At 41.8% G+C, this 18,428-nt stretch overlaps 1 protein-coding gene across 6 annotated transcripts in view; it reads left to right on the top strand.

The window, feature by feature from the left end:
• LOC132805866 (R3H domain-containing protein 2) overlaps window positions 1–18,428 on the top strand; it is a 273,216-nt gene that overhangs the window by 222,082 nt on the left and 32,706 nt on the right. For all 6 annotated transcript variants that reach the window (XM_060821189.1, XM_060821193.1, XM_060821191.1 and 3 more), the window contains one exon: window positions 10,656–10,886. In XM_060821189.1, the coding sequence (XP_060677172.1) occupies window positions 10,656–10,886 (231 nt within the window). The remainder of the gene's footprint in view (window positions 1–10,655; window positions 10,887–18,428) is intronic.

Below are 18,428 nucleotides of genomic sequence, written 5' to 3'. Positions count from 1 at the left end.
ATCTCTTGCTACAGCAGACTTCAGATGATCCAGATTGAGGGTAGCTGTGTCTTGCTGAATTGCTATAAAATGTGAAGTGTTTCAGGTTTGGATAATTCCTTACCACAAAGTTTGTGGATGCCCGTTAAAGTCAGCCTTCATTCCACGTGCTGCATGCACTAGTAAAATTTAGTTTGCTAGGATCTGGAGAAACCACATGCTGAGCATTGATGTCTTTTTGCCATGCCATTGTGAGTAGATGGTGCCCAGTTAAATGTTGTTTGCAAATTGATTTGGAGCACTCGAAGTTTGAGGTAAAGTCTCTAAATGGGCTTGGTTTGATTAGGCAGATGTTAGAGAAATAAATGTTGAAACAAGTTCTATGTTTTCATTCTAGTTAGGATAATAATGAACACTTGATGAAATCTAATGGTTTGCTTCCATCCTAACATGTGATGCCTTCATTTTAATAAGCCACTCCTGTGATAAAATCACAAACCAGTGTTGTATGCAAAGATGCTGAGAATTGTTTCATTGATATTGGTATCAATATTAATTCCGATAAGGTAAACCAGGCACCCAGACAAGGACACTTTGTGTTGAATGTAAAATTCTGATCTGTACTAATGTGTTTAAGTTATGGTTGTGTTGTACACTGTTCAGCCCTGACCCATGAAATACATGATCTGCAAATTAAGCTTCTATAGTTAATGTCAACATGTCTGCACCATGACAAGAGCGAAGTCCTGCAGATGTTGGAAAATGCAACAAAAACAGAAAATGCTGGAAATGCACAGCAGCATCTGGTTTTCCTTTTGAAATGTCAGAACCTGAATCATTAGCTCAATTTCAAAAGCTCCATAAATGTTGCCAGACCCAGTGAATGTTTCCAGCATTTTCAGTTTTTATCTCTACCATTATCTGCCAAATAAATTTAGCTTCTGCCAGTGTTATTGATCTGGCTGCATGTCTTCTGGCCTATTCAATGCTGACTCTTGGATAGGGTATAGCTAACTCAATATTGTCCACTATGCACTTCCACTTAAGACATGCTTATCCCTTACAATGTAGGACAACATACACTAGCAAATTCATGAATACTTACACTTGTACAAAATGCTTGTCACCTAAGTGCAGAGCACTTAATGGCTGCACCTTATTTTCTCTGTTACTTGGAACAAGTGAAGCAAGCACCATAAGCCTAAAGATAGCAGCTATCCCCTTTTTTTAATGTTGCTGCATGCAATGATTTTTAATCAATCTGTTTGGGCACGTTATGACACACCTCTGGGGGAGGTGGGACTTGAACACCCTTAAGCAGATGTGCAATAAAAAAGCATTTCAAAAAGGAGGTTGAGAGAAGAAAACAGGGAATTATAGACTGGTTAGCCTGACATCGGTCATAGCAAAATGCTAGAGTCCATTACAAAAGATTTAATATCAGAACACTGATCTCAGAGACCAGTGTTGGGACCGCAATTATTTACAATTTATATAAGTGATTTGGAGTTGGGGAACAACATGTAGGGTGTCAAAGGTTGCAGATGACACGAAGCTGAGTGGCAGAGCAAAGTGTGCAGAGGTACATTGAGTGAGTGGGCAAAGGTCTGGCAGATGGAATACAATGTAAATAAATGTGAAGTCACACATTTTGGTAGGAGTGTTAGTAAAAAGGATTATTACTTGAATGGTAAAAAGTTTCAGCGTGTTGCTGTGCAGTGAGATCTGGGTGTCCTTGTGCATGAATCACAGAAGGTTGGTCTGCAGGTTCAACAAAAAATTAGGAAGGCAAATAGAATTTTGTCCTTCATTGCTAAAGGGATTGAGTTTAAAAACACAGGTTATGTTACGGCTGTACAGGGTGCTGGTGAGACCACATCTGGAGTAGTGTGTGCAGATTTGGTCTCCTTACTTGAGAAAGGATGTCCTGGCACTGGAGGGGGTGCACAGGAGTTTCATGAGGTTGATTCTGGAGTTGAGGGGGTTGGCTTATGAGGAGAGACTGAGTAGATTGGGATTATAGTCATTGGAATTCAGAAGATTGTGGGGGGGGGGCGGGGGAGAGGGTATCTTCGAGAAACCTATAATATTATGAAGGGAAGATAGAAGTAGCGAGGATGTTTCCACTGGCAGGTGAAGTTAGAACAAGAGGGCATAGCCTTAAGATTAGAGGGAGCAGATTTAGGACTGAATTGAGAAGGAACTTCTTCACCCAGAGGGTTGTTAATCTGTGGAATTCCTTGCCCAGAGAAGTAGTTGATGCTACTTCAGTAAACGTTTTAAAGCTAAGGTAGATTTATTTTTGAACAGTAAAGCAATTAAGAGATCCGGTGAGAAGGTGGGTAAGTGGATCTGAGTACATGAAAAGATCAGCCATGATCTTATTGAATGGCAGAGCAGGCTCGAAGGGCCAGACTGCCAATTCTTTCTTCCCGCTCTTATGTTCTAAAACAACAACAAAATCAGACAATCAGCATGGATGTACAAAAGGGAAATCATGCTTGATAAATCTACTGGAATTTTTCAAAGATGTGGCAGGTAGAGTTGATATGGGGGGGGGGAGGTGCTGGTGGATGTGGTTTGTTTGGACTTTCAGAAGGCTATCGATAAGGTCCCATGTAAGAAATTAGCATGTAAAATTAAAGCATGTGGGAATGGGGATAGGGAATAGATTGGCAAACAGGAAATAGAGTCTTTTTCTGAGTGGCAGGTGGTTGCTAATGAGGTTTCTAAGTGATCAGTACTTGGACCCTCGCTATTTGCAATATATATTAATGATTTCTATGAGAGAACTCATTGTAATTCTTGAAGATTGCAAACAGCACAAAGCTGGACGGGAAGGTGAACTGTGCTTCAGTGTGATTGAGACACATTGAGTGAGTGGGCAGTTGCAGTTTATGTGGATCAATGTGAGTTTATCGATTTTGGGAGCAAAACCAGAAAGGTGGATTATTATCAGAATGGTGATAGATTAGGAAATAAGGAGGTGCAATGAGATCTAGCTGTCCTTGTACACCAGTTGCTGAAGGTAAGCCTGCAGGGGGCAGCAAGAAGTGAAGCAGGCCTTCATAATGAGTGGATTCAAGTGCAGGAGCAGGGATGTCTTGCTGCAGTTGTATAGGTAAGGGCACACCTGGAGCATTGTGTGCAGCATCAGCCTCTTTATCTGAGGAAGGATGTTTTGGGGGGAGTGCAACAAACACCTATCAGACTAATGTCTTCACCCAGAGAGTGATGAGTCTGTGGAATTCTCTGTCACAGAAAGCAGTTGAGGCTAAAGCATTGACTGTTTTCAGGAAGGAGTTGGATAGAGTTCTTAGGGCGAAAAGGATCATGGGAGAAAGCGGGAACAGTGTGCTGAGTTGAATGATCAGCTGTGATCATATTGAATGGCAGAGCAGGCTCGAAGAGCTGAAAGTCCAACTCCTGCTCCTATTTTTCTGTATTTCCATCCTGTATGTCAGCCTTGCTTTTTGCTACAAACTCAACATTATCAGTTAATACCAGATATTTAGCAACTTTAGGTGAAATACTAAGAACACTCTGCAACCAAGTGGCACTGGAGATCATTTTTATGTGACTAAGCAGGAATTTCCCACCACCATAACTAAATGAACATTGATCTGCTAGCAAAGAGTCTGCTAATGGCTTATTGCATACAAACTGAACTGCTTTCAATGCATTAAAATTCTTCTGTAAGTACAGTGACCAGTACTGTACACCGTAGACAGATGCACACTCACCAATGCCCTTTATGACTGAAGCTTAGTCTTCCCATTCTCCCTTTCAATTCCCCAACCAATAAAATCTAACATTCTATTAGCTTTCCTGATTACTTGCTGTACCTGCATGCTAAACTTCTGTGACTCATCCACTTGGGCACCCAGATCCCTCTGCATCTTGGAGCTCTGCTGCCTCTCACCATTTAGTTTTTTGTTCTTCCCTCATTTCCTACATGATCTCCATTTACCAGATCTTTGTCCACTCATATAACCTATCTGTATCCCTTTGTAGGTTCCTTATATCTTCTTCACAGCTCATTTTTGTACCTATCTTTATGTCATCAGCAAATTTAGTTACCCCACCTTTGGTCACACCATCCAAAAAATTCCTATATATTGTAAAGTGTTGAGGCCCCAGCACTGACCCCTGTGGCACACCAGTGACCTCCTGCCAGGATGAAGAAGATCTATTAATTCCAATTCTGAGGAAGGGTCACTCAACCCGCAATTTTAACTCTGATACCTCTACACAGATGCTGCCAGACCTACTGAGCTTTATCAACAATTTCTGTTTTTGTTTGTGCATTGATTCTTGCTTTCTCCTTTCTGTGTGTCAGTCTTCTATCCATGATAATGTGTCACCCTCAAACACCATGAGGTTTTATTTTTCACAAAATCCTTTGATGCAACACCTTATCAAATGCCTCTGGAAAGCTCCATACAATATGTCTACTGGTTCCCCTTTATCTACAATATAAATCACTTCAAAGAGTGCTGACTGCAGGACACACTTCCCAGACTGTGATGCCATCGGCAGACACTGTCCCCAGATTGCTTCACCACATGCTGTGTTAGCAAAGTCAGGCAGCTTGTACACTCTCAAAGTAGGGATTCGAGAAAGCCTGTTGTGCTTAGTATTACTTCCATCTGCCATGGAAGATTTTTCAGCCATCATATCAACATAGTTAAAGATCTGATTTACTTGATGTAGGAAGGACCGTAAATCCCAGTGAAAGTTCATTTCAGAATATTAGATTTAATGGCAGTAGCTATCTTTTTGATTCCAATATGCAACTGAGATTGGCGCAGTGGAAATTGCTTAACCAGAGGTCTCCAGCAAAGTTCACATTTCTGAATCAATAAAACACTGCTTTTCACTGTATGGTTGTCACAGGAGAATAACATACCACAAGATAGTAAAGTTATTAAAAGAAACTGTAGTTGAGAAATAATCACTGCAACTGTTAATCTGCTAAACTACCACCTGAGCGTGCTCGTGAAATGTTTCCCTATGTTAAAGGGGCTGTGTAAATATAAGCTGTTGTCTATTTTTTAACAACATCTGCTTTCTTTTATTGGTCAGAGTATTGAGTACAGGAGTTCGGAGGTCATGTTGAGGCTATACAGGGCATTGGTTAGGCCTCTGTTGGAATATTGCGTGCAGTTCTGGTCTCCTTCCTATCGGAAAGATGTTGTGAAACTTGAAAGGGTTCAGAAAAGATTTACAAGGATGTTGCCAGGGTTGGAGGATTTGAGCTATAGGGAGAGGCTGAACAGGCTGGGGCAGTTTTCGCTGTAGCGTCGGAGGCTGAGGGGTGACCTTATTGAGGTTTACAAGATCAAGAGGGGCATGGACAGGATAAATAAAGTCTTTTCCCTGGGGTGGGGGAAGCCCAGAACTAGAGGGCTTAGGTTTAGGGTGTGAGGGGAAAGATATAAAAGAGACCAAAGGGGCAACTTTTTCACACAGAGGGTGGTACGTGTATGGAATGAGCTGCCAGAGGAAGTGGTGGAGGCTGATACAATTGCACCATTTAAGAGGCATCTGGATGGGTATATGAATAGGAAGGGTTTGGAGGGATATGGGCCGGGTGCTGGCAGGTGGGACTAGATTGGGTTGGGATATCTGGTCGGCATGGATGAGTTGGACCGAAGGGTCTGTTTCCATGCAGTACTTCTCTATGACTTTATAACACTGGTCATTCCTATATATCAACAGGCAGAGGCTGGTTTTGGTTTTCAAGAAGACTTATACCTCAGGTTGAGGTTCAGGTTGTAAGTTTGCTCGCTGCGCTGAAAAAAGGTTTGTTTTCAGATATTTCGTCATTAAACTAGGTAACATCAGTGAGCCTCCAGTGAAGCACGGGTGTCATGTCCCTCTTTCTACTTATGTGTCTTGGTCTCTTAAGATGGGTGATAATATTTCCTAGTTGGGCTCAACACCCCACTAGCCAAGAGAATAGCAGAACAGAATAGCTGCAGAATGTTGAGAGAAATGATTCACGGTGCCCACAACCGACTCCACAAATACATTCGGGATATTTTGCGCCAAAAAAACTTCATATGCTAATGTGATAGACCATGAATAGACAGACGCATTAGAATGAGCATAAGCATCAAACAATAGCAGACACACAAAAAAAGAAATAATCTAGCCCTACAGGAAAAACTGGATAAGCTCTCACAAAAGAACAACACAGCCAACACCTATTGGACTGACTACTAACATACGGAAAAAGCCGCCCTCTTAACAGGGTTAAACTACAATTGCAGAGACATGGACAGAAAGGGCTTCCGAGCAGTATGAGAGTTTACCCTGAAGGACAAAGGACTCTCAGAAAAAACCCAGCAGATTATCAGATAGACAGTTGTGCCAACATTAAGCAGGAAAAAGGAAGGAAACATCCTCAACACACAGGAAAGGAAAGCCCTAGAAAGACTCAAAAAAAACAAAAACATTGTAATCCTACCTGCAGACAAAGGAAGCATGACCCTCATTCTAAATGGAACAGAGTGCATTGAAAAAGCGAATTCACTGCTCACAGATACCAACACTTACCAACAGGTGGTGATAGACTTGACTCGACAACTGGAAAACAGTGTTACATCCATATTGAAAAGATTTCATAAATCCAGGCAAATGAACGAGACAGATGATGAAGCCAGATGGATCCAAGACACCCCGCTTCTATGGACTAGTGAAAGTACACGAACCAGGCCCCCTCCCCGCCCCTTCTCAGACCCACAGTCTCACTACCCGGAACACTGATGTACAGACGAGCCAAGGAACTAACCTTCCACCAACCTCTGAATACATTGTATCATCCTTCACCACTTCCACCACCTACAAATGGACCCCACCACCAGAGATATATTTCCCTCCCCACCTCTATCTGCATTCCATATAGACCATTCCCTCCGTGACTCTCTTGTCAGGTCCACCCCCATCCACACACCACCACCAACCCACCCTCCCCTCCTGGTACCTTGCCCTGCCATGGCAAGAATTGCAAAACCTGCGCCCATACTTTCCCCCTCACCTCTGTCCAAGGCCCCAAAAGAGCTTTCTACATCCACCCATCATTTACTGTATCCATTGCTCCCGATGCGGTCTCTGCCTCTTTGCAGAGTGCTTCAGAAAACATTCTGTTTCTCCGGGACACCCCACTGCCCGTGGCTAAACACTTTAACTCCCACTCCATCAAGGACATGCAGGTGCTGGGCCTCCTCCATTGCCAAATCCCAACCACCCGACGCCTGGAGGAGGAACGCCTCATCTTCCATCTTGGGACCCGCCAACTACGTGGCATTAATGTGGACTTCACCAGTTTGCTCATTTCCACTCCCCAACCTTATCCCAGATTCAATCTTCTAACACGGCACCACCCTCATGACCTGTCCTACCTGTCTATCTTCTTTCCCACCTATCCGCTCCACCCTCCTCTCCGAGCTATCACCTTTACCCCCACCTCCATCCACCTATTGCACTTTCAGCTACCTTCTCCCCCCACAGCCCCACCCCCCTCCCATTTATCTTTCTACCCCTTTGGTTCAGAAGCCTCATTCCTGATTAAGGGCTTATGCCTGAAACGTCGATTCTCCTGCTCCTTGGATGCTGCCTGACCTGCTGTGCTTTTCCAGCACCACACTCTCAACTCTGATCTCCAGCATCTGCAGTCCTCACTTTTGCCTAGCAAGGAACTCCACTGAAGACTGAAATACCTAGTAGAAGACTCGTGCCACTCCATTCACTTCACCCAAGAATTCCTGAACACCATCAAAAACACCAAGATAGAAGAGAACAAAATAATGGTCTCCTTTGATATGTTCACATTGTTCACATCAATTAACATCAACCTGGCCAAAGAAACACTGACTGCACTACTAAATGAACCAAGGACACAAACACCAGACAGCAGCAACTTCATCAGCAAAGGCAACATCCTCAAGCTAGTGGACCTGTGCCCCACCACCCACTTTACATTCAATAACCACCCAATATGTCAACAGAACACCCAAGGGATCACCAATGTCCGGGTTCATAGCAGAAACAGTAATGCAGAGACTCAAACAAACAGCCCCCCCAGCTACCCAACCCAAACTTTGGGTCTGCTACATGGTTGAAACGTTTTATCATCACAAAACGGAACAAATTAGAGGAAACCTACAACACCATCAATAATCTCCTTACTGGCATAAATTTCACAAGAGGGGAGGAGAACAACAACAGGCTCCCATTCCTAGATGTCCCAGTAGAACGAACAGTTAATGGAGAACTTCACACCAGCGTTACAGGAAAACAACACACACAGACATCCCAAACCCACAAACAAAACTGCATCAGGACATTATTTCAACAGGCCACAACGCACTGCAGCACCCAGGAACTACGAACAGCAGAAGAAAACTGTCTACGCCGCGTGTTCAAGAAGAACAGGTACCCAATATACGTAGTCCACTGATTTCTCCACAACAAACCCAAACAAGCAGACACAACGCACCCAAAACCCTAGCCACGTTACCATACATCAAAGACCTCTCTGAAATGACTTCCAGACTACTCAGACCCCTTGGCATCATGGTAGCCCACAAACCTACCAATACACTTAAATAGTGGCTGATGAACCTAAAGGACCCTTACACAGCCAGCAAAATGAATGTCATTTACAAAATACCGTGCAAGGACTGTAGCAAACACTATGTCGGACAGACGGGAAGGAGACTAGCCCCCAGGATACATGAACACTAACTAGCCACAAAAAGACATGACCCGCTATCAATAGTTTCCTTACGTACAGACAAAGAAGGACACCACTTTGACTGGGACAATACATCCATACGAGGACAGGCTAAACCGAGACACGCATGGGAATTCCTAGAGGCCTGGCATTCTAACCAGAACTCCATCAATAAGCACATCGATTTGGATGCCATCTACCACTCCCTGAGAAAAATAGCCGCAAATGATATCACCCACCTTAAGAGACCAAGACACACAAATGGAAAGGGACATAACACCAGCGCTTCACTGGAGGCTCATTGATGATGTTACCTAAAATGGTTATGAAACGTCTGAAAACAAACCTGCCAGCTCAGCGAGCAAACTGACAACCTGAGAGGCTGCTTGTGTCTATTTCCTTGTTGGTTCCTCTTTGTTATTTGAAGTGATTAGTGGAATAATGGATCGCTCTGACAAGTGGAAATTATGTACATCCCACCATTTTGCAGCATTTTCATGTGTGTTCTCAGCATGTGATTTCCCCACAGCGTATAAAGCTGAATTTCGCTCCCATTTTGTGTGGAAAGTGGCAGACCATTGAGGAATGCAAATATGTTTGTATGTTAGGCACTGCATCCACACCTTTCCTGTCATACAAGCACCTTATCGTGGATTCTGCAAAACAAAAATCTGCATCTTGGCTGCGCAGCGCACAAGGTCACTCGAGGCACCAGAATTTGCATCATTTGGGTTTTAGTGAAGACATTTTGAGAAGAATACGCTACTTGATCAAACTTCAATTGGAGTAGAGATCCTGCAAAGTTCATATGCACAGACTTGTAAAAGTGAGATGACAGGCTGATAAAGCTGTCAACACATGTAAGCACACACGGGTGATCCAAATGGGGTCAGTATGAAAACAAGACAGTAATGATAGGTCTGTATTAGGATGCAGTTCAATTATTTGCAGAGAATAATTGTGATGTCCTGTTTGTAGCTTTGGGAATAACTGGAGAGTCAGCATTACTAGATATTTTAACTCTGATGTTTCAAAGTTATAGCAGGAGGTCAGAAGGGCCCCTAAGTAAATTCCAAGTGCTTGTTTGTTTGGGGTTCCCCACATTAGGATGGTTATCAAGATCTTTGATTAGGTGCAGAAGGCACTTATTGAGAATGACACCAGGAATGAAAGATATGAGCAAAGATTAGAGAAACTGTGACCCCTTTTAGTAAAACAGCTAAGGCTAAGACAGACATTTGGATGTCCAAAATTATAAAGAACTGTGAAATAAGTAAAGAAAAAAATATTATTTAGTGAGTCAGCAACCAGAGGACACAAATATAAGATCATCACCAAAATGACAAGGGGAGAAGCTAGGACACTTTTTCAAAAACAAAAGCTGTTCGAAAACAGAACGCCAAACCAGAATCGGTGATAGAAGTAGAATTCACATTATCTTAAGGGAAGTGAATCAGACTGGGAAATAAAGAAACAGTGGGAAGGGTGTATGGAATGTGCAAAAGAATGGCATTAGGTGGATAGCTGTTTTGGAATTCCAGCCCATTGATGGGCTAAATGGTCTTTGTGGCATAACATTCTGCTTCTGTGCACTTCTTCCCTTTCATTGTCTTCAATATTCATTTGTTCCAGTGCTTAAAAAAGCAACATATATCTGAACTAAAAACTTAATTTGTGTTCAATATTTGTGTTAATATGTAATTGTTGGGGGGTAACAGAATGTGTAGCTTATCCCTCCAGCACCACCTTTTATTATTCATGTGTCACTTGTCGATGACAATTCTATCTCTGTTTCCATCAATATGTGTACTTTGTGCAAATTTACGAGGATCAACATCATCAAAAATTAATTGTGTTTGACAGTTTACTGAATTAGTTTTGTTGCTTGAATTGTGAAGATGAAGTTTGGGTAATTCTATTTTTATATGCAAACTAGCCTGAAGATCTTGGCAACCAGTTCGGGCAGATGACCCTCAGCCGCCAAGGTTCTACTGAAGCTCCCGAGACTACCTCTGCTGTATTTCAAGCCCCAGTGATATCCCAGCAGCCTGGTTACATCATAGCTTCGCCGGGGCAGTCTCTCTCTGCATCTCCCTATTCGGCATCTGGACATCCCACAGCTCAGCAGGTGCTTCAGCCTCAGGGTTACATACAGCCTCCTCAGCAGGTATTAATTAGTCATTACACAGAATTTCCTGGTGGCTTAAGTGAATAAAAGTATTATCTAAGGTGGTACTGCAGATGAACAGACCAAGAATGTTCATGGTTTATTCTTTAGTGGCTAGCTTCGGCTGCAGAGGTAGTGCTACCATATGCCTCTGGTTTCCTCGGCTGGAGAGTGGAATATTAGCCACAGTTCCTGCCCATGATCTTATTCTGTGCCTGCTGTGGGAAATTGTATTTGAATGGATAACTGTGTAAGAATAGAATTGGGCTGGCTATGATATTCTATCAGATCAAATAGTTGTCCAAAGATGATGGCAAATCCTGTTCCTCCTGACGCACAAGAATTCTTCACATCGTCTTTATGTTAATCAACCTGTTTGACACACCTCCATGACACGTGGGACTTGAACCCAAAACATCTGGCCCAGAGGTAGGGACACTACCAATTTGCCATAAGAGACATTTTTTTTGTAAAACTTATCTTAATTGAGTCTCTTCTGACCCTTGCTCCAAGTAGGTTTGAATAAGCAAGGATACACCGCTGCTTTTCCTGCTCAGGTTAAAGTAGCAGATCAAGTGCCCATTGTGTCATCAAAAGGAGCTGGTCACCTTTGAGTTGGTGACCATGCCTCTACTGCAATTAAAAATTGCAGCTGGTCAAGTGAGATGGCAAAGCAAGATTGCCAATTCCTTTTAATTGCTTTTTCCCTTCCTGGTGTTCGCTAGTCCAGTTGGAATTGGGGCTTATGTTGTGGAAAAGTTGTTATAGGTGCATAAAAGCTGTCCTCATTATGATGCTTTCATTTGCATTGTGCTATTTCATTAAACTCGCTTGTTCACAGAATGTTCACCCTTGGCAGGTGACTGGGCTGTACATGTTGTTATAAGATGACTATTCACCTCCAGGATTGGGGTTTAAATCCAATCTAAGATGATGAGATGAAACTCTTATGAAACCCTACATGTAAGGGTTCCATACAGAGTGAGCCTTTCAATTGAGAAGCCAATGCGAAAGGCTAAAGCCCATAGTGCAGGACTGCACCAATGTTGAGAGCAACATCTTGCATTTATGTAGTGCTTTTAAGTAAAGTATTTGTCAAGCTGCTTCACCAGGCTGAACAAAACTTGACACAGTTAGTTAAGCAGAGACTAGGGAACATAGGAATTTCTATGCTCTGAATATGCCGGCGCACTCCTCCCCAGTCGACCTTAACTTTAAGACGTTATATTTGTGTACGATGGACGGTGACAACTGCAGGGGCTCTGCTACCTTTCCTCATGAGAAAACTGTTATAGTTCTGTTTAGCAGGGCAAGCTACAAGGTACGCAGTTTGTTGAAGGAAAATACAGATCTTGTGGTATGTACTGTATATTAAGATATTCCTGTTATCCACCTCCAGTGATTCTGCAAAATAGGATGATTATGACCATTTAGTACCTAACGGGATAAATATGTAAATGATTTCATCATGTACTCTGTTCTCCTTACAGAGCAATGAGTATCTACTCACCCTTCGACTGAAAATGGAGAGCACCACTCGCCAAATAACAACCATTAACATCTCTACTTGAACCAAACATGAGCAGAAGTGCACTCAGTATGGCAAAAGTAGCTTGTACTGAGGAAGCATAGGGCAAGTCACTGAGGGAATTTTAAAGGGGGTGCCTGGTACAGGACAGAGGCCTGGGGTATGCATGCTCTTCCCAAATTGCATAGAGGTGCACACTTCAGTGGGGTGCCTTTTACACGAAGACTGGTACACCAGTGGACCATATCCTATCTGAGAATTATGAATGAGTTCAGCACCCAAATAGGCACTACTGTCTCCTTCTTGAATGATGCCATGGAATAGTAGTTGTTGCTGCAGGAGTATCTTTATGGAACTTGTGAGGTTTGTTTGCATTGGTGGGCTCACTATGTATAGTCACTGTGGAGACATCTGTTGTGAATGCTCCTTTGTCTTTCAGAACAGTCATGAAATTCAATAAGGTTGGAATCTGGATAAAAGCAGTCATTAAGGACACAATTGTACACCCACCCAATACCCACTGATCTCCCCTCATAAAGAGGGCTGATGTCATAAGGAAATACCCTCCAGCTGTGCCATGCATAGACTACCACAGAAGATTCCCTGCATTCATATCACTAACACTTCTGCACTTCCATGTAGCCCTGCAAAAGGGAAAAAAAATTGATTCTGCAGCTGTTGTAGTAGTTGAAGTGCCCTGGCAGTGGTGCAGGTTCAACAGAATTAATCACCAATATGAAAACTGGGCCTCCTGTACCCTGCAGCAGTTGGTTATACAGCAATCCGCCAGTGTCACTCTGTGACTGGGAGCTGTTTATTGGTTTGGTACAGGCGCAATCAGCATTAGGAGTTTCATACCAGACAGAGCAAAAACATTATATGAGCAGATTAAATATATAACACCACATCAGAAAATAAAGATGATTCATTTAAAATATTTTTCAGTTTGCAATTATTCATTGTGTATGCAGAATATCTCACAGCTCAAAGTAGGTACACAGCAGCAGCCTGGATATGGTGGAGGAAGTATGCAAGGAAGCATGCAACAAAAATGCCAACACAGCTGAATCCTGTGATGACCCTGTGGGTGCCGGGAAAGCCTCTACAATTGTAAAGTTCAAGACAACAATGACTTTTGCTCTTGCTGATACTGACTGACCTGTCCCTGTAGTGCAGTACAGGTGATTGACAGTCTTTATGGGCCAGGTGGCATATCAGTTTTAGTGCTCACAGTGACTCTGCGCCTCCTTGTACACTGTTCCTTCATCCCAGGTTGCTGACTGTTCCTCCTGATGATGTACCTGTAGGGAGTTGTATATTATCTTAGGTCTTTGTACTATGACTGCTTTCTCCTATTCCACAGCAAGATACCTACTGATGGTTGCTACACCTAACACACACAGTCAGAAGGTTTATTGTACTGTATTGATATTTTGAAATATTTCCTAAAACTGAATAATGTAAAGGAAGAAAGTGCCCAGTTTTAAATTTGATTGTGCAGCTGTAGGATGATGCACATATTTGTTCCTAGTTTCAGTTTCAGAGCAACAATAAAGTTTAGCATATAAATTCTAAGTTTGCAGAGTCACACAGGCAGGAGGGACAGGTTTGAAGCTCATTGGAATGGTTTCAGATGAGACCTCCCAAACCCTGTGACGCTCTACTACCAAGAGGAACAAGAGCAATAGGCACATGGAAACCGCATCACCTCCAAGTCTCACATCATCTGGACTTGGAAATATATCACCTAACCTTCATCATTGTGGGATCAAAATCCTGGAACTAATTTCCAAGCAGTGCTGTTGGTGTACCTACTCCACATGGGCTACAGCTTCTTTGCCTCTGTTTCCAAAACAAATGCTCTGTAGGGTTATCCATTCATTGGCTCCTTGCGGTGGTGAAGCTTTGATGTTGTCAGCTCCTTCTAGGCTGCACTCAAGAGACAATTGTCGCAACTGGCAACTGTAGTGAATACCTGTATTAAACAAATTCCAAAATATTGTTTTTGTAACTGCTGTACAGGGCTTTCGTTAAATGGCAGGATTCTCTTTGGTGGACATGTATGTGCATGGACATGAGCATTGCATATCAATTCCATGACCCTTATAAACAGAATTTGTATTAGTTTCATGTTTAGGTGGTTTCTGAGCACAGAAACATTATCCTGCTCTTTTACAGCTGACAGCCATGATAGCTTTATTACACCACATTGCATAGTGTCTGTGTTCCATGGCCAGGAACAACCTGGCTGAATGTCTTTTAAATTAGACTATCCCCTGCATCCATGGCAGCTGATGCTGCTGGGAAATCATCTTCTAGTAGTGAAGTACCTTCACCTGTTTATGGTTTCTTTCTGCCTTTGAGAAAATTGTGCTTGGCAGTAGTTTATGCAAAACAGCAATTGTTGAGTCTAATACTTCAAACAGTACGACCAAGCAGGTGTACAACCAGTGAAGAGGTGTACAAGAAATGTGCACAAAAGAGAGAGTACATTTCACTGTGAGCAAACCTTTTTTGCAACTGGGCACAAGAGACCTGAATTCACTGCATTAAATAAATCATCAGCTCATAACCTGTACTTTTACTGTAGAGTAGTCTTCAACCTCAAATGTCATCTGTAGCAATGGGAAACATGCTGCTCACAGGTCACTGTTTTGTCATTGTATACAATCATTCAATTTTTCACCCACTGCTATAAACTTCCCCTTTCTTGGGGACTGGATATCGCACACTCTGTCCAATGTGGTGTTTTGCAAGTTTTCCTGTCTGGGGCCCTTTCAAATTTCAGAAAGGGGCTCCCATTGTAAGCTACCAGTGCAAGTAGAATTCTGCCTTCATGTGGAATTGATTTCATCAGTAGTTTTACCAACAGTTCTCATTTTATTATACCTACTTACTTGGTACATTGAACTAAGCTCAGTTCTTTTAAGAATTGAAAAAGAAAGGTTTACTTGTTCAGGAATTGTCATGATTGAGAAGTTGAACATGGAAGAAATACATGTTATGAGCACTGCAGGTGTGCTGTCTGAAGTAAGTTATTCATGTGGAGTGAAATTATCAGCGAGAGTAGGTGAGGTTGAGGAGTTAAAACGCTCACTGATATGAAAGAGCAAGTTGAAGAAAGGCCAGCAATCTGGATGGGACCTGAGCAATGCACAGAGTCCAAGCCATCGACTGTAGAATAAATAAAACCATTTGAAAATAAACGCTGTAATATATGAGTGAGAGATTGGGGTGATGGAATATGATGATGTTTTGTGCCAGAACCTATTCAAAGCTGAGGAGATATTTAATGCACTGACAGATGACGCACCAATATATCCCAGAACAAAATTCTGGAGGAACACCAGAATACCCGTAGAAGTAGTTTTTTAAAAATCCGACAGTTGGTTGTGGATTAGACTTTAGTGTTTGGAAATTCTATTAATCCCCAAACACTCCTTTATAAATTGAAAAGGAAAACAATAACTTTTCTTTAAAGCCCAAAGCACACTAAAAACACCACTCATGCAGTATTCATACCAGCGCCTCTGTCTCTAATACCTGGATGTGTTTCAGTCACTTTTGACTTTAACTTCTAGACTGGCACTGCAGATAGCTGCTTCCTGAAGCTATTCATGCACTTCAGCTTGAATGTGCTCAGCTTCAAGTAAAATATTCAAAGTTTTATCTCAACATTTCTGGTCTGGGACTGATATTAACTCTTTAATGTTTCTAGTTTCGCTATATTTACTTCTCGGGAGCATTGGCTTATACAAGCATCTTCAAGGTCTTCACAGGACTGTTCAAAGTAAAACGTTTTTTAAAAAACTGATCAATGCTTCAGTTGTAAAACCTGATGATGTGCCCAATGATCTATGAATCCTAAGGCTAGGCCTCAACAATTGTCTTAAAGAAATCACCATGGTTACAGAAATATTTACAAGTTAATTATTATCTTCATACACAGCCCACATTATTAATTCAAAGATCCAAACTTCCAATAAATGATATATAAATCTCTCTGTCTGTGTCACAATACCATTCTGTTAATTTCAATATTTGCAATTGCACAAGGAGTTTGTGGGACCCAAATTTCTTGTGATGCACATTTAAAAATTTACTCTGCCGTTTCCAAACAATGCTGGTTTTGATCTTGCTTGTGGGTGAATTAAATGAAAATGGCTTGAGTTTATTGTCCAGAAACAGCTATTTGTGAAAGTTAGAGATATTGATCATGACCTGAAGTTTTATGAAGGAAAGTTGATCCATTATGCAATAAGCAAGGCTGTTAATTATACAACAGAGAGATGTTTTGTTCAGCAAAGGTATTCAGGGATATGGGCCAAAGGCTTGGCCACAAGTCCGTGATCTAATTAAATGGCAGAACAAGCTCAAAGGGCTGAATGGCCTCCTGTTCCTGTGTTCTTTTGATGGCATCTTTGAAAATCTTTAGATGCTTGAGAAAACCCTTGCCTGCACATTCCCTTCCAAGCCAGCCATCTTCCTGACTGAGAACTATATCACTGTTCTTTCACTGCCACTGGATCAAAATCTTGGAAATCTCTTCATAATAGCACCATGGGTGCATCGACACCACATAGACTGCAGTGGTTAAAAAGGTGGTATATGCTGGTCAAATCAGCAATTCCTGCATCCCATGAATTATTTTTTAGAAAGCAGCTTTGTCAACATGGACTTGTGTTGTACTTACAGCATTTGTCAACTTCTGTGCTCTATACATCAACCTAAAGGCTAGCATTCATCTGGAATTGTCTGCTCTGTGCATATCAATATGTCAACATTTTAGAATTTAGTAGAATGAGATTTGCATTGGGAATAATTGTTAGTAGCTTGGACTACACATCTGTGAAGGTGAGTATGTGGGAGATACGTTATTTAGAATGTGGTACAAGATTAACCAATTGGAGTCACTGATATTTTGGTCTTATTATGGTAACAATGCAATATATGAAATGCAAGTCATTGAGTAAGAATTGTTCTTAAAGAAAAGACAACAGCAATGGTGAGCAATTGCAAGTCAGTAACCAATACAACTCCAGAAAGCATTAATGTTTAGAACTAATGGGCATGGTAGAGGGTGTTGGGAGTCATCTTTAGGATGCAGTGAGCAAGAGCAGGTATTCAGGAAGGGAAGGTGGACTGCGAGTAATCTAGGTTAAAGTAATGACACGAGACAGAGGTAAGATTGGAGAGACACATTTTGACCCATGGAGGCTTCTGTCCAAAACAAAAGGAAAGGATCAGGCATACTAAGAAGGGATAATAGTTTATATTGATAATAATGATCATGTAGAATGAGGGTAGAACAGAGTTCTTGTGATGCAATGGTGATGTCCATACCTCTGAGCCAGGAGACCCGGGTTCAAGTTCTACCTTCTCCAGAAGTATGTCGTGACATCTCTGAACAAGTTGGATTGCAAAATAACTAGACAGTTCTTTCCTAAGATCATTTTGATTATGTGAGAGAAAAAAAGTGAGTCAAAAAAAAATCTACCTTAGCAGTGTTAGTAACTGTACCATTGGCAGTCTCCATTCAGTAGGTGGTGACCATGGACCCACCGCTGAAATTACTCAATGTATCTGTACTTGATTGTTCTGTGATTGCCACATTACATAAACAGTTGTTAGACATAATGCAGCAATGTGTACGTTGTTGTAAATGCAATTGCTCTTCTGAGGTTTGGACTCAGGTTCATTGTTGCAGCAGAGCATCTAAATGTTTTTTATGTGACTTGGAAATGAGAATGTGGCATTGTCAGATAAATCATTTAAACTTGTAAATTGGAATGTCATCACCTCTTGCCCTCTATGTAAAAAATGGCCTGTGTCCTATCTTTCCCTCACTTTTGTTGATGCACTGTCCCTGATGAGCTATGTTTGTCAATTGTTCTTTTAATTAGAAACATGGGTGATTTTGTGGTGGTAAAAATGACCATTCAGAGATGTGTAATAGTATCTCTGGACAGAAACAAACTCAAACAGCCTAAGAGGCCTCTTGTGTCCCTTCTTCT

The sequence above is a fragment of the Hemiscyllium ocellatum genome, chromosome X (assembly GCF_020745735.1).
Source record: "Hemiscyllium ocellatum isolate sHemOce1 chromosome X, sHemOce1.pat.X.cur, whole genome shotgun sequence".
In the NCBI taxonomy this organism is placed as follows: Eukaryota; Metazoa; Chordata; class Chondrichthyes; order Orectolobiformes; family Hemiscylliidae; genus Hemiscyllium; species Hemiscyllium ocellatum.
Note: the sequence above shows the minus strand (reverse complement) of the source record. Positions and strands in the feature narration are given on the sequence as shown.